The sequence below is a fragment of the Amblyomma mixtum genome, chromosome 5, assembly GCF_055824585.1.
Source record: "Amblyomma mixtum isolate Tamu chromosome 5, ASM5582458v1, whole genome shotgun sequence".
Lineage (NCBI taxonomy): Eukaryota > Metazoa > Arthropoda > Arachnida > Ixodida > Ixodidae > Amblyomma > Amblyomma mixtum.
The window spans coordinates 26,018,956-26,034,466 of NC_143016.1; the positions used below are offsets into that span (position 1 = coordinate 26,018,956).

The following is a 15,511-nucleotide window of genomic DNA, read 5'->3' on the forward strand; positions in this document are numbered from 1 at the left end:
CACTTGTCGTTCCTCAGCTCACTCGCATCCTTTTCGGCTGCACTGAATTTCGAGGGTAAGCGGTTGTGCTCGAGAGGCGTACTCGGAGTGAATTAGGCTGCGCAGGCAACCGTTAGATAGTAAAAAACATCACAGCTCGCTCGCAAAGATTCGAGATGGTCCGCACGTAATGAGCCAGTTAGAGTTGCGGTAACTTTCCGGACTCCAAGTTTACGTTCATGACGGAACACAAAAATCAGGACAGTAAGCGGCAACACCACGTAGACTGATTGAAAACGTAACTTGTAATGACGGAGAGGCGACATTTAAACTTCGACTGCGCCGCGCAGCTACTAGAACACAAATGGATAACAACAGAAACACCGAAAAGAGTGGCATGAGGCACCTCGCCTTGCTGTTGGTTAGTGTTCTCGTGGCTGCATGCAGCCGCCATTGGTTCGATCAACGTTCCGTCGATTGAGCTTAAACTTTCCAAGCCTGCACTTTTGCAAGCACTAACAAAGAAAACCTGAAAGTGTGCCTCGACGAAGAAAGTTACTGCCGAAGTGCCTAAGTCTGAGACTAATCTCCGTTCAGAAGAAGCACCGCATGAAAATGTGAGATTCATTAAAAAGAAAAAAAAAACGCCAGTCCAAAGGAAGCGACGCTGTTTACCCAGTACCGGTTCTGTCTTAAGTTGCGCTCGGGCAGATTCCTCTTTCCGGATGTCAGTGCAGCTAAACATGACAGAAGTCGCTAACGATGGCGTCAATAAGAGCACCATCGAGAAGTCCTGGATGTAATGTTTATAAGCCTGCGACTGTTTATCAAAAGAAAAAAAACGCTATCAAGGGCACCAAAAGAACGTCAGTCGGCACGCGAAAAGGAGGTTCTCTCTTGAGGCAGTATTCCTTGCTGCCCTGAAATACAAGAAGCTCAAACTAGTTTGTTCAGCGGATGAAGAGAAGTAGTGAAGGACGCTAATTAAAGACATCTGTCATATTTCGAACTTCGCATATATTCTCCGAAAAGTTGCACGAGTAGATTGATTATAAGTCGAACAATTAATATAATGAGGCAATCGAGTGTCATATCTGTCCCATTTAATACCCTCATTTATTATAAATTGCAGCACACAGAGGATTAATCAGTCGAGACGTAGTGGTGGTGGGTGAAGTTGCACAGGGAAAAAAGAAAATTAGTGGAGCTCAGCCGAAGAATATTACCATCCAGCTGGAATTTTTACCCAATCGCAATGCCCATATTCGCTTTTCAAATCTTTCTTTTTCTCTAATACAAACAACTTCAGTGGCCGCCAACATTCACAGGAAGTTTTCATTATTCTATCGCCTGGCTCAAAGAGATTAGGCTCAACTTCAGACGACTCCTCGTTCACATTGACCACGGTGGTGTGAAGAGTTCTTCGCCTCTGCGTCACTTCAGTTCATTTTTAATATGTCACTGTTCTGTTGTGAGCAGAGAAAACAAAAAAAAAATGAAACGGCGGAGAGAACATATTTTCCCCGACGCTGCTCCCCGTCTAATCCTTACAAAATCCGCTCTAATCCCAAAGGCCCACCACCGATTATGAAAATGAGGGTGTATAAAGCAAAAAGAGCTTTGAGTTTCTCCAGAACACATCGATGCACTCTTTTTCTTTCTCTCTTAAGAGAACATCAGGTTTAGTTTATTTGCTCATTCGTCACAGAAAAACGTTCCAAGAACGGTAATAGTGAGGAAATGAAATCGCTGCTATTTCGCGTGAACGCTACTTCTATTGAAAGTTTCGCTACTCGTTTACAAGTGCACAGCAGGCTACAGTTGTGATCTTCAGAAACCATCACGACAAAAAAATTGTTCCTTACTGCTGACATGGCCTATGGCGCAGCGACCCAAAAATCTGCCACATTTACGTGTACACTGCGTTTGCTGTGCCCTGCCTTCGACGTTATTGCCTCGTTTGTTACAGTGTGTGATGGACAGACAAGTGCCCTCTTTCTCTGTGTCTGCCCAGTGATCAGCCAGCTACAGGCTCCATGCACGAGCTATAGGGGCGCTACTGAAAGCCGCCTGGCGGTTGGTTCCGAAAGTGCACCCGGAAGGGTAGTTGCCGCCGCTGATTCACAGCTATGTGGATGGCCGGCTTTCGGGGCGGAGATTTTTGCTTTTGTGAGGCTCCTGGCCATTTCCTTCATTGTGTCATGTCTTAGAGCAGGTTCGGCCTTTTGTAAAAGAAAGCAAGTTCATAATATTTCAGAAACTTGGAAGTACCCAAAGCATATACGTGCCTAGTGATGCTCGAAAGCGAGCGTCTGATAGCCAGCTACTTTGTGGAGCGCAGCACCACTAGGTTTGTTTCAACGACAGAATAATGAGAATAATGTATTCAGGAGTCGATTTCGCTCTCTGTTTCCGTGCGTTTGAGTGTATGCATGTTTTCATTTAGCCTTGCCGTTACATTGACATCGCATTTCATGCGAGAATAATGCAATGCTGCGCCTCTACGTGATGCAAACTTTTCTGCCGCCCGCCTCAACATCTCACGGCTGGCACTCCGTTATGCATCGCTGTATCCGCTGACTTCTCCGGTTTTCCTTTTGAAACGCGGACCTCTATCGAGAAATGACCACGGCATCAGTCGCCTCGGGATAGAAACGACGCTCGCCTTGTTCTGAAACATTGAGCAGCACACAGCATGTACAGTTCTAAAAAGATATACGAAAATGGAAGCATTTCGCATTGGGTGCATTTTACGGTCAACAAAAAGCCTAGTCGTTTTGTTACAGATAAAATTATCTACAAGCATCACACAGTGTTAAAGACATGCCGTGTGCTTGTAGCACTGCGTTTTATTTGTTGACCTCTGCACATAACTCCTATGACGTCCATATCTACTTCGCACTCAAGACCTGGTGAAAGTGGCTTAAAGACACCACAGAAATGTTCGACACTGCAGTATACAAACGATATCTTTACTGCGATAGTTAGAAATGAACTAATATTTCTTCACCAGCATGAACACGGGTGGAAGCAAACGTCCGACACACGATTCGTGACTCGACAGTTGTTTCAAATATTTTCTCCTGTAATAAAAGTGAAAGACTGAAATCGCGAGCCACGTAATAAAGCAAAATGCATGAAACTATCTTTTCTCGGTCGAGTCCCCACGCAGCGCGAAACAAGCAAAATCGTGTCTACGGTGTGTTTTAGAGCTAATTCCTCTAACTAGGATAACACTATATCTGGACGCGCCCTCAAATCTGCGTGAAATCACCGAGAGCGAATGTTGCTTATACAGCGAAGTATGCGTCGAGAAATAAAAAGAATACACTATGGGACAACAGTGCAAACATACGGCGAGCGGGTGATGTGGCTGGCTGCATTCCCGAGTAAGCTTAGCAAACCCGCCAGCAGCAGCGCGGGTTTGCACGGCGCCTGCTGGGATTGAGCATTCATCCATTGCGGTATTCAGAGTGCTCCAATTAGTGAATTCCAAGAACAGGCATGTCAGTATATATAGGTATATACAACGGCTGTTCGTTTAACTGATATTGAGCAGTTAACTTTCTAACGCACATTTTAAAATCGAGTGCTCTTCGGGGACATTTATTTTTTTAGATTAGATTAGAATTTTTAGATTATCGGTTATTCAATTTGGGAGTTTGGCCATTATACGAGTGTGAAAGTTAATTTGCGAGTCTGGTTGTGCAAAATGGCTGCAATATTTGGTGCACATTTATAACGCCTAATACAGAACGGAGAACTTATCCGAAATGTGCTTCACACTCTGTGATGCATACCTAAGCAGCTGCCTTTCTTCATTATTGGCACACATCAAAGTCCAGCGCGCTTATTACGAAACGCAGCCAGCAGACATGAGAAATTGTTATTTTTTTCGTTCTACAGTAAGACTTAGAGTTCTCGGCTTCATTATGTAACGCACAAACGTATGCGCCCTTCATGTTTCTTAATCACCCACGCACACCTGTTCTTTACAGAGCTTCCAAAGTGAGCTCAGCTGGCTATTTCCAAGAGTTTCGAAAACACTCTCTGCTATTCGAGTTCGACTGAAAAAGAAGGAAGACAGAAGCCAACTACTATCCTCTCTCGTGCTTGATTCGGAAGACTTCAGCTGCTCGCTTCCGACAGCTATGTACGTAGGCGTCGCGTGGCGTTGGCGTCGTGGCAACTACTGCAGAATTCTTTCGCTTAGATTTGTTATCACTAGAAACTCTACACTTCTCTAGAAGTGCGCTTTGTATTGCTCTATGGCGGGCGTAGCGCATCCAGTAATGAACACAATATATGCCACTGAAGTGAGGATGTCGCAGCCTTCCAATTCCGTTTTCGACTACAATGGCGAGTCGCATTAGCATTGACGGCATGTTTGAAAGAAATATATGAACCAATAAGGTCGTCTAATTTTTGCGAGTTGCTTGCTCCATTTGAATACCGTTTCCTGCAGCTTCGCGGTTGGCTTGTGAAGGTTCACCGTCTTGCCTCCGAATATACTGCATTACGATCGGATCCCTCTCCTAATACTACGAGCTGCACTCTTGACAAATTACTGTCTGCAAGTAAGTTTGATTTTTATGCGTCTGTTGAAAGAGCACGAGCTTCAGAAATAGGGCGTGAGTTCGTCCAACGACAAGAGTGAAGAAGGACTTAACGCTTCGCATTTCAATAGCAGCTTTGAAATAAAAAAAGAACACTTAAATCTGTTACGCCTCTTTTCTTATGGAAGTTGTTGGTTTTGGTTTAATGAAAGGAATTTCCAGAGTTTCTCTTTTCCGAACGAAAAAAAATAGCTGCACGACGAAGGAATTTTCGATTACAACTTGCAATGGCACGGCGATGCATTTAGTCCGGAAACAGACCGCTCGACGGCTATTTCCGCGAAATATTTATTACGGGCGTTTATTTCCATGGACAATGGGAGCTGTATCCAGAAACATCTCCACATAGGGACCCAGTACTTGCATTTTGTTCATATGCTGTTAGAGAAGAGATCGAAATGTTGCGAAAGAGTTTCGTTTCTATTGCATCCTTCACAAACCAAGCGCTCGCAGCTCTAATATATATTGTCGAACGTAATTTCTTCAAACCAAAAAAACATTGCATGAAAGGGACGGAGACACGAAGCTGCCGCTGTGGCTTCGCAATATATCGTCAATTTAGTCGAAAGCTCCGACGCGGGCAGCCGGAACCTTCCATCAACGCGTACTGTGACTTTGTGCTCAAAAGTAAAGGAGTGAGGCTGAACCAAGAAATAAAGAAGCATTTGCATTAGTATATTTCCCTTATAATACTGCTACGTTTATTCATGCGTCTTCAGCATCTGTTGTACATATCACTATTGATCTTGCTAAAGCTTTGTAGCTCTAATTGTTTATTTTTTTGTTCTTTGTGTTTGTGCCTTAATTTCAGTTCAGAAGTACCTGAACCGCGCCGTAAGGGAAGTGATAAAGGAGGGAGAAAAAGAAGAAATGAAGAAAGAGGTGCCGTATTGGAGGGCTCCGGAATAACCCATCCATCGTGGAACGCAAAAGGCGCCCGTGTGCTGTGTGATGTCAGTGTACGTTAAAGAACCCCAGGTGGTCGAAATTATTCCGGAGCCCTCCACTACGGCACCTCTTTCTCTCTTTCTTCTTTCACTGCCTCCTTTATCCCTTTCCGCACGGTGCCGTTCGAATGTCCATGGAGGTGTGAGACAGTTGCTGCGTCATTTCCTGTCCTCAAAAACCAATATCCAAAATATTTTCAGGTTACATCACCGACTGAAGCGCGGCTTGAAGTTGAAACGTAGCGTTACACAACTTTCTCAAATATTTGTAAAAAGAGAACCATTCTTTACTTTTTTATGTTCAGAAGGTTTGAGCAAACTTTTTAGCTTTCCTTGGTAACCAAGGAGTTTGTTTCAAACCCACCTCGTTTCTGTTACCATTCTAATGAAATGTACCACCTCGTCCGAAATCTACTTCACCTTAACGATTCTTGTAAGCGCTGTGGATTATTATGCGTACTAATTTCTGCTTTCCAGTCAAAGTTACCTGAAGGTTTCGCTAGCTTTTCGTCATTCTCATAATTTATTAACCCTTAAGGGCCCCTGTGTGGGTATTACACGGGGGGGGGGGGGGGGGGGGGGGGCGAATACAACATGAATACAGAACAAAAGGGGAAATATAAAAGCACAAATTTATGTTCACATAAAATGAAGCAAAGAATGTGTCAGCGTGATTAAAATGCCTGCAGAACAAAGGGCCAAAAGAAAAGCGTAAATGAAATGAACTTGCTCAGCGGCCGTGGCGGAAGCAACAGCGGCACAGAGTAACTGCAAATCCTTCACTTTGCAGTTCTTGGCCAGGCTTGCAGCGATACACCTGGTGAACTAAAGTGGCAAGAGCGACGACGATCGGCCCCGCAAGATAACGACACAAGAGCGCCAGCCAGGAGCATATAAAAGGACAAGGCTCACCTGTGCCCCCCCACACTTGCTCAGCGGCGGTGGCGGAAGCAACAGCGGTACAGAGTAACTGCAAATCCTTCACTTTGCAGGTTGGTGTGCTTTCACTTATTGAAGTCATAAGAAACCTTCTGCCAAACGCCGCCGCCGCTTGAGTCTGTGCTGTTACTATAGTTGTTTTCTATTGTGCCGCATGCTTTTCCATCGCGAGTGCTATGGGTGATCCTGTTTGTGATATATGCCTGGTTTGTAATCAGTCACTTCCAGCAGAGGGCTCGTCCCTTACCTGCTCAGAATGCTGATACGGTTACCACTTAGGCGCTTGTTCTAATACGACGAAAGCTGCCTACAAAGCAATGACAGATATCGATAAAAAAAGTTGGAAGTGTCAAACATGTATGGTTTCAGCTGCTCGAGGCTCAAAAATTGTAACAAAGGTACAGAAGGAACAGTCTCTGACAGAAAGGATGCTAATGGAAATCAACAAAAAGCTCTGTGAACGACCGGAAATCAAACAGAAGTTAGATATCCTTTTCCAGGTAAAAGAGACAGTGGAAAGTATGGAAAAGTCTGTTCAGCATCTTTCAGATCAGTATGATGAAGTGCTGGCCAAAATGCAGCTTCAGTCCACTGAGATTGTCAATTTATCAAAAAGTTTGAAAAAATTGAGGCACAGATTCAGTCAGAGAACACTAACCCGGAAGTCTGCGAACTACGACAGCAAATCAACAGTCTGGAACAGTACAGCAGGCGGAATAACTTGGAAGTACATGGACTTGCGCAAACCAAAAATGATAACTTGTTCCAAAAAATCAATGCTATAGCCCAGGACCTAGAGCTTCCTCAGTTGACTGAGCACGACGTTGAAGGCCTTCATAGACTGCCCGCTAAACGTGGCAAAACCCCGGCAGTTCTGGTTCGCTTTTCCTCACGTGTAATGAAGGACCAATGGATGGCAAAGAAGCAAAGTATGCGGGAAGCTGAATCCACAGTGTACTTTCTTGACAATTTAACAGCGCAGAACAAAAAGCTCATGTGGATGATGAGGACAAGGGCCACAGAAAAGCAGTACGAATATGCTTGGCACAGTAATGGAAAGCTTTTTGTGCGCAAGTGCCAGGGTGAAACGGCAATACGGATCGCGTGTGTTGCTGACCTGGAAAATATCATCTGAGCAGGCACCGCCTCTACTTCGCCTTACTGATCAGTTTTTTTCATCATTTTTCTTTTATGGCATCACAAACAAAGCCTCTTTACTACGATGCTTTATCTTTTAACTCTGCGGTGCGCAGTTGTCTTGTTCACGAAAATGACAGGATGTCAGTCTTTCATGTGAATATTAGAAGTCTAAAAAATAAGCACTTTGAAATGCAATCAGCTTTGGATTCCCTGAATCACAGATTTGATATACTAGCGTACACCGAAACATGGTTCACAAATCAAAATGATGTTATCTTCTTTCGTGGCTACAAGTTTGAAGGCGTGTTCAGAGAAAACCGTAGAGGAGGTGGCGTCGCATTGTATGTTAAAGAAAACCTTGACTATGAAGTTTTATCAGATTTTTCTCTTGTCGATACCCACTACGAATCGGTTGCTATAAAATGTCATGGAACACTGATCGCTTGCATTTATCGACCCCCATCTAGTGAAAGTGCCGAATTTATCAAGTTTGTGCGTGATCTTCTTGAATATGCTTGTATCGTAAATATCCCTGTTGTTTTGGTTGGAGACTTTAACATTGATCTTTTGACAAACAGCTCCCCGCGACGTCTTTTTTGTGAAGCCATTGATGTATTTCTCTGCACCAATGTTATTCAGTCACCAACAAGAATAACCCTAGAGAGGGACTCATTATTAGATTTATGTGTTACAAATCATGAGTTATCAAGAGTGCTATCAGGTGTGCTTACATTTGATTTGAGCGACCATCTGCCTATATTCTGTTTTTTTCCTCGGGCGATAAAAAAAAAGGAAGGAAGTACCAACTCCCCAGATAGTATATCGCAGTTTCAATCAAGAAAACTTAGCTAGGTTTAGATCCATGATGGAAAGCACTGCCTGGAGCGAAGTTTACAATGAGTTAAATCCTAGTATAGCGTACAATATCTTTCTTCAGTTAGTAAAAAGCAAATATGATACCGCATTTCCTTTGACAGTGGGAAAAACTCACAAAAAGTCTCGAAAGCCGTGGGTTACGAGAGAGTTATATCGACGAATTCAAACCCGTGACAGGCTTTTTGACAAATTCATCCAATCAAAAGATCCAGTCATACTTAAGGAATACAAAAACTTAGAAATAAGTTAGGCTCTGATATTAAAAAAGCTAAGAAACAGTATTATCAGAATAAATTTTCAGCAGTCTCCAATTGCCCTAAGAAAATATGGGATTGTTTGAGCGACCTCATGGGAAGGACGACAACCCATATTCCCAGCACATTAACATTCAATGGTGTTGAATACAGTGGCGCTGCTTTGACAGACAAGTTTAATGCTCATTTCCTATCCTCTGGCGAATCATCTCAGAAGCAGGATAGAAATCATGAAATTGCTCAGTATATTGCCTCTCCAATTGGTAGTTCCATATTCTTGAATCCTTGCAGCGAACATGAAGTATTCACATTCCTTAGAAGCCTAGACAAATCCACTGCGGCAGGCGCAGATGAAATTAAGGCCGAGCCTATTATTGCTGTTGCCGATCTAATTAGCTTGCCCTTGCAGCATATATGTAACAACGCGTTAGTTCAAGGTATTTTTCCAGATGGTATGACAATTGCCAGAGTAGTTGTTTTACACAAAGGTGGCCCTTATGACAATATAAACAAATACAGACCTATATCTGTACTCCCTTTGTTTTCTAAACTGCTGGAATATTTGATCAAAATCAGACTGTGTAAGTTCTTTGACGACAGACAAATTTTTGTTAACGAACAGTTCGGATTTCGTGAGAAGAAGTCAACAGAAATGGCATTTCTTAGTATAAAGGAAAAAATATTTTCTAATATGGATGACAAACAATTTACAGTTGGACTTTTTTTAGATTTAAGGAAGGCATTTGATTCAGTTAAGCATGATATTTTATTTTATAAGCTACCGTTTTATGGCATTCGAGGAGTTGCCTTAAATCTGATCCGTACTTATCTTTCCGGTCGCGTTCAGTATACATGTTTGAATGGTCATCAATCACAACCTGGTCAATTAATATACGGTGTTCCACAAGGGTCTATTTTGGGTCCAGTATTTTTCATTCTTTATATCAACGATATAATAGCCATCCCTCGAACTCCCACAATAATTTTATATGCAGATGATACCAGTGTATTTTTTTCTGGCATGCATCTTAGTAATATTCAGGCTGAGGCAAATGCATGGTTACAAGAATTGTCTTTATGGTTGAATATAAATAAACTAGAGTTAAATGTTAATAAAACAAAGCTTATTGTATTTAAGGCACGTAACAAGCCTGATAACAGTGAAATTAATCTTACATTCAAAAATAGCGTAATTGAGCGTGTTTCTTCCTACAAATTTTTAGGCATAATCTTTGAAGAACACTTGAGTTGGACCCTGCATATTAATAAGATTCATGCCAGCATATCAAGGTCATTATGTGTATTATATAAACTTCGAGACCTTGTTCCGAAATGGCTGAAGTGGCAGTTATATTATACCCTAATTTAATCACATCTTCATTATTGTTTACTTGTTTGGGGATCTACAACGAAAACTAACCTCACGAGGCTGATAACATTACAGAAAAAAGCAATACGATATGTCGAAAACCTTGCATACAATGATCATACAGGTTTGTACTTCTCTAAGCATTCTATTCTAAAAGTCAATGAATTATTTGAGTTGAAACTGCTTTCTTATGTGTTTAACGATTTCAAACATCATCCCACTAAATATGTTCAATTAAACTCTAGTAGTGACGCGCCTTATAAATTAAGACACGTCAGTTACAGAGTACCATTCGTAAGGACTAACTATGGAACCGAAATGCATCCATATTTATTTCCCAGTCTTCTAAATAAACATACACAGGCCATAGAAATTATTCAGAAATCTGTTTCGCAAAAGTCCTTCAATAGAAATGCTAAAGCTTACCTCCTTTCTCGCCCGAATGATTAAAGGGTTGTTCAATCAGAAATTCTTGATGTCCCTGTTTTTCCGTCAACGCTGTGAATTCTCGTGTTTTTCTTGCTGTGATGTGCCTTGCAAATATTTACTTTAATTATGTCATTGCAAAAGTATGCACCTTCCTCCTACTTTTACCTTGTATAATTATGTGTTGTTTTTTGTAATGAGAGTGTATGAAGCTCTTGCTTCTTTTGCCGCTTGTTCTGAGCATTGTGTCGGGTGCTTGGGCCCCGTCAGGCAGAGTGCATCTGCCTTTTGCCCCTGTATCCGAGACCTTGTTGTCTAAATAAAGATCTATCTAACATAAAGCAAAAGAAAGAACGAGTCATTCAAGAAGATGCCTCCTCAACGTTGCCTTAAACCTAAGAGCGTAATACAGCGAGAGAGTAATACAGTGAGAGTTGTTAGACTTAGGTGATAATTCTTTGCGCTCTTTTGTAGGATGTAATCGAAAAAACTTTTTTTTTACATCTTAGGAAACATGTGTTAAGCACGCAACCTTTTCAAATACCTTTTCATCTTTTCATACCTTTTCAAATACTTTTTCAAATATCTTCGTAATCAGAGTACGCGAACGACAAAATGAAGACAAGCTGAGTGGCGCTGTTTCAATAAAAAACACACTGCTTGGAGGAAAAATGGCGGAGAAAATACTGGCAGTCTCGTCTAGGCTCGCACGGGCAGTATAAGCTGACCTTTAGCGAAATCCTATGCGATCCCGGTTTCCTGTCGATCGTTGCAATTGCCAATGGAAACGCTCACTTTCAGAGCGTGCCCACTCACTCGTTCGGCGTTGTAGCTGTCCAGCAGCCTCTGATTCTCAGCCTTGAGCGCCGCGATCTGCTCCTGGAGGCTCCTGGTGACGTGGACCGTGTGCTGCGGCACCACTCCCTGGAGCGAGTGCTGGAGCAACTCCTGCAGGTGGTCACGCTCCTCCTGCAGCAGCTTCACCTCGCGGCTAAGGATGCCCAGCGCCGCCTCGCGCTCCGTGATCACGCCGCGAAGGGGCTTGCTGATGCGCGTGCCCCTGCCGGCGTTCGCCGGAAGCGTCTTGCAGGAGGACTTGTCTTGAAACACTGCCGCGATGCCGTACCGCATCTGCGCCCACGGAAGCGGAAACCTATGAAAAAGCTTTCCCATCCACATGCCTATCATCACGTGTCTCACTTGAAAGAAACACGCCGGAAACGTTCCTCAACTCTGCCGCCCGATGCGCACACTCACGTTCTCTTCTCACCTTCGCCTCTGGAGTTCTCAAGTTAGTTCGCTCTCGCTCATCTCAGCTGATACCGTCACATCTAGCAGCCTATCAAGTTTACTAGAAATAGTAAGTCAATGAAAGTTGTCCTACTTATGTCAACCCAAAATTATAAAAGGGCATGGGGTGGGGTGCAACTTATTTCGCGAGAGCTTAGTTGCAATTTAAAACAAAATTTAAAGCAGCAGAAACCCTTGCAGATAGGTGCGGAGGTGTTTGTTTACGAGCCACCATCAACGACAAAACAAACAATATCTTTCGGGCTTTAAAGCATTTTACATTTCCGCTATTGCTTGAGAAAACAAAAAGGGTCTCTGATTTTCACCAGGCCATGTTCGTACATGTTCCACTATTCTTGCCGTGTTGTGGTCGCGGTTCGAGAGGCGCCGCTACATGTTCGTGTAAAGAAACACTGTGCCACCTCCTGAGAGAGAGAGAGGAATTCTTTTCCCCAGTTCTCTTCAAGACTGAACAAAAGCGATTAATAAAGAATGACACTGAAACCTTGGCTAGTATATACCATCGCCTGAAACAAGTGTGACGCGAAATGACATGTCAAACAAGCCTCACTAAGTTGTTAGAGTGCTAGTGACTGTCATGGGCGCATTGCACTGTGCTTCCTATGATGCTTAGCTTTGAATAGGCGGCGACAGCCAGTAATCCTTCAATTAAAGCGTATGTGGAAGACTTCAGTAGTTAGACACGATATACAACCTTCCTTATAAGATCCCTTTATCCCGTGTCACCGCTGTTTCTCTACATGTGAAGGATGGTATTTTCAAAAAAGACAGTGTTGAAACTACAATGACACCTGTCCTGCTTTTCCCGCCATGGTTCCGCTAGCCCATGGTGCATACTACAAAACGGCGTGATTAGAAGAATACAGCGAAATCGAAACGTAAGGATAACGCTCGCGCTAGCTTCCCTCAGCCGTTAGCCCTTCTCTAGATTGAAGACAAGCTTCGAGCTAAGACAGATACACACCAGCACGCACGCACGCGCATACGCGAATGCGCAGAGGCAGTACTTATATCAACTACCAAAGTAAGTTTTGTGCAGTGTCGAAAAATATGTCACGCATTGTTCCTTTTCTCTCTCTACGAAGTATTAATATAAAGAAGAGAGCAATAAGTTCGAAACAGCGCCTCGCAACAATCCTTGAAGCCCTTTTAAAGGTATTTTTAGCGGGTGCCTTCAAAGACGAGCAGAGTATTAAGGCTTATTCTTTTGTTCCCGGAAGTAATCTGCACCTGCGTACCAGAGACACGTGGCGAAGTGAATCCGAATGTCCAGAAGAAAAAAAAAATCTCATTATAACTTGTGGAACTTCAATTCTTTTATCATGTATTTGTCACGTTTTTTGGGCCCACGCAAGACCTTCACATATGGACCGCGAAGAGCCAAGCGTGGAGTGTTTCGCATTCCTAAAGTTTGGCTCGACAGTTCGCGCTCAGCCCGTAGTTTCCCAACTTTACGTGCTTTTCAACTCAAAGGCAATGAAATAAAAGCGCCTCGCGCATTGCCGACAAAGCTTTACAAACGAAACCGACTATACGCCCCGTAAAGATGAAAGGGTGCGAAGTTTCGCGCGCTGCTAACGGAGAACTTGGTGCTGTTTTCCTGTGCCCGGGTGGAGATACTTTTTTGTTGCCTTGAATTGTTGAAACGTCTGCAGAAATGGATCAAAGTCGGTGAAGAAATAATTCGCTCCTTTGAAGATAACCTTTGAACCTATCCTTTACTTTGAAGGACACCGACGGCACCATGAGTTGGAAAGAAAACAAAGTTAATTTGCAATTTTTTACGTGAGCGAAATTTGCCAGTCAGCTCTCTTCTTCGGTGTGGAAATTCACTTGAGAGAAAGAAATGGAGGAACACATGGTGTTGGTAAATTGTCTACAAACCTATGGCATTTACACCTTCATATCTGACTGAAAGTTGACGCAGTGAAACTACTGAAAGGTTGCCTTATTTAAATACTGTCAATGATGAGCCGTTTGCCCAGACGAAAACAAGTAGTCCTCTTGTCGAAATGTTGGCTAATGGAGTGAGACTTCCCTTCAACTCTTGTTGACTTTGTTTCATATTACTGAGAGCAAAGTCACTTAAACAGCGCGATCGATTCAAAGTTAGAGGATACATTCCATAGACCGCCGAACCGCGAGCAATAATGCGCTCCTTTGTGGAACGCATCAGAGAGCATCAAAAAGAAAAGTTTGATATTTCGCAATTGAAAAAAGGACCGCACTGCTGAAGTGCGGCAAGGAAATGTTAGGGACATAGGTAGCGTTATAGTCGACGTCGTTGCATTCCTGTCTTCTCTCTTTTTTGAGACTTACAGGAAGGAATACCTTAAAGGAAAGGCTGCGCTTAGACTTATGCACGGGAGTTTCCGCGTGTGCAAGCTTCGAACCAATAAAAACTTCAGCACGTAAACTTTTCATCGGGAAGCATAAAAAAACCGATGATAAAAAAAATATTTTTTTCTGTCTTGGAAGCGCTTTATAACTATTATACAATATTATAAGTCATATTATATTATAACTTATATAATATATAAGTTACATAATATTTTATTGTAACTTTATTATACAATATAATATACTATACATTATAAGTTATCGTATACTTATTTAGCTATGTACTGCTTTTATATTCCCCTTTGTTTGCACCCACCTTTTCTTTATTGACTATACTGCTGTCGATAGCGAGAACTGCACAAGTGTTCATTGAGTTTTTATTGCATTTGCTGTGTTTCATTAATTACTACTGTTTTACTTAATGATATAGGAGGTACCAGTACAGTCACTGACTGCGGGACCTCCTTTTGTATTAATTTGTCCACCTCATATTTTCTTTTTATTACAACAAACTGATTGTGTTCTGGTTCAGATTCTTTCTTCAATATTCACTCTATGCAAAGCAGTTGTACTGCTATTAATTAATCAGTTCGACTACTGAAGTGACGAATTTGTCCCGGAGCGAGACGAGTAATAAGAAAGCTGTCCACTCGCCGGTTTACCTTGGCTGACAGCTTTGGTCGCTCTTCGGCTGGCCGGCCGTGGAGGTTCACCTGGACACCGATGTCGGCGTTGTGGCCGCCCCGTGTCTGCTGGATGCTGATCACGTGCTGGCACTTGGACTCGCAGAGTTTGACTCCGGCTCTGCTCTTGCGGAACGTCCTGTTCCACTGCACCGTGTTCACGCACGCGTTCTGCGGCGTGTTCGCGGAATTTCTCAGCGCCCTGAAATGACGCGGGAACAACTTTTTGAAGAAGCTGACAAGAAAGATACGCAACTTTTCAAAGCCTACAACGTAGTTTTTAGTCCAGTGTTGAGGCTAGTGTCGAATTTATTTCTCTCTATCTCTTTGTATTGGGGTTCCGTATAGCCTTAACCGGCTTAGTACAACTATGGTGATATCTCATTTAAGAGTTTCGTTGGCGCGTGGCAGGTCTGATGGATTTCCTGTATACTAAGGATCCATTGCACTGAGAATGCACTGGCCGATATAGATCAGTTGCATATCCTCCGGGAAAGGCGCTTCATTTCCACTCAACTGATTCGTTTCGATACGCGCTGCTCGTTACCTCTAGAGCTGAGTGCAGTTAGCAATAGTTCTTGATAGTCGCTTAAGCCACGTGTCCAAGCTGCCACGGACATACTTACTGGCT

The 15,511-nt window shown here is 42.9% G+C and overlaps 1 protein-coding gene across 1 annotated transcript in view; it reads right to left on the reverse strand.

Annotated features, from left to right (window-relative positions):
• The window catches only part of LOC149341558 (uncharacterized), a 125,058-nt gene that overhangs the window by 30,163 nt on the left and 79,384 nt on the right, over positions 1-15,511 (reverse strand). Inside the window, exons 7-8 of the mRNA XM_089541992.1 lie at positions 14,860-15,082; positions 11,363-11,677 (exon numbers count right to left, since the gene is read on the reverse strand). Of these exons, the coding sequence (XP_089398118.1) occupies positions 11,363-11,677; positions 14,860-15,082 (538 nt within the window). The remainder of the gene's footprint in view (positions 1-11,362; positions 11,678-14,859; positions 15,083-15,511) is intronic.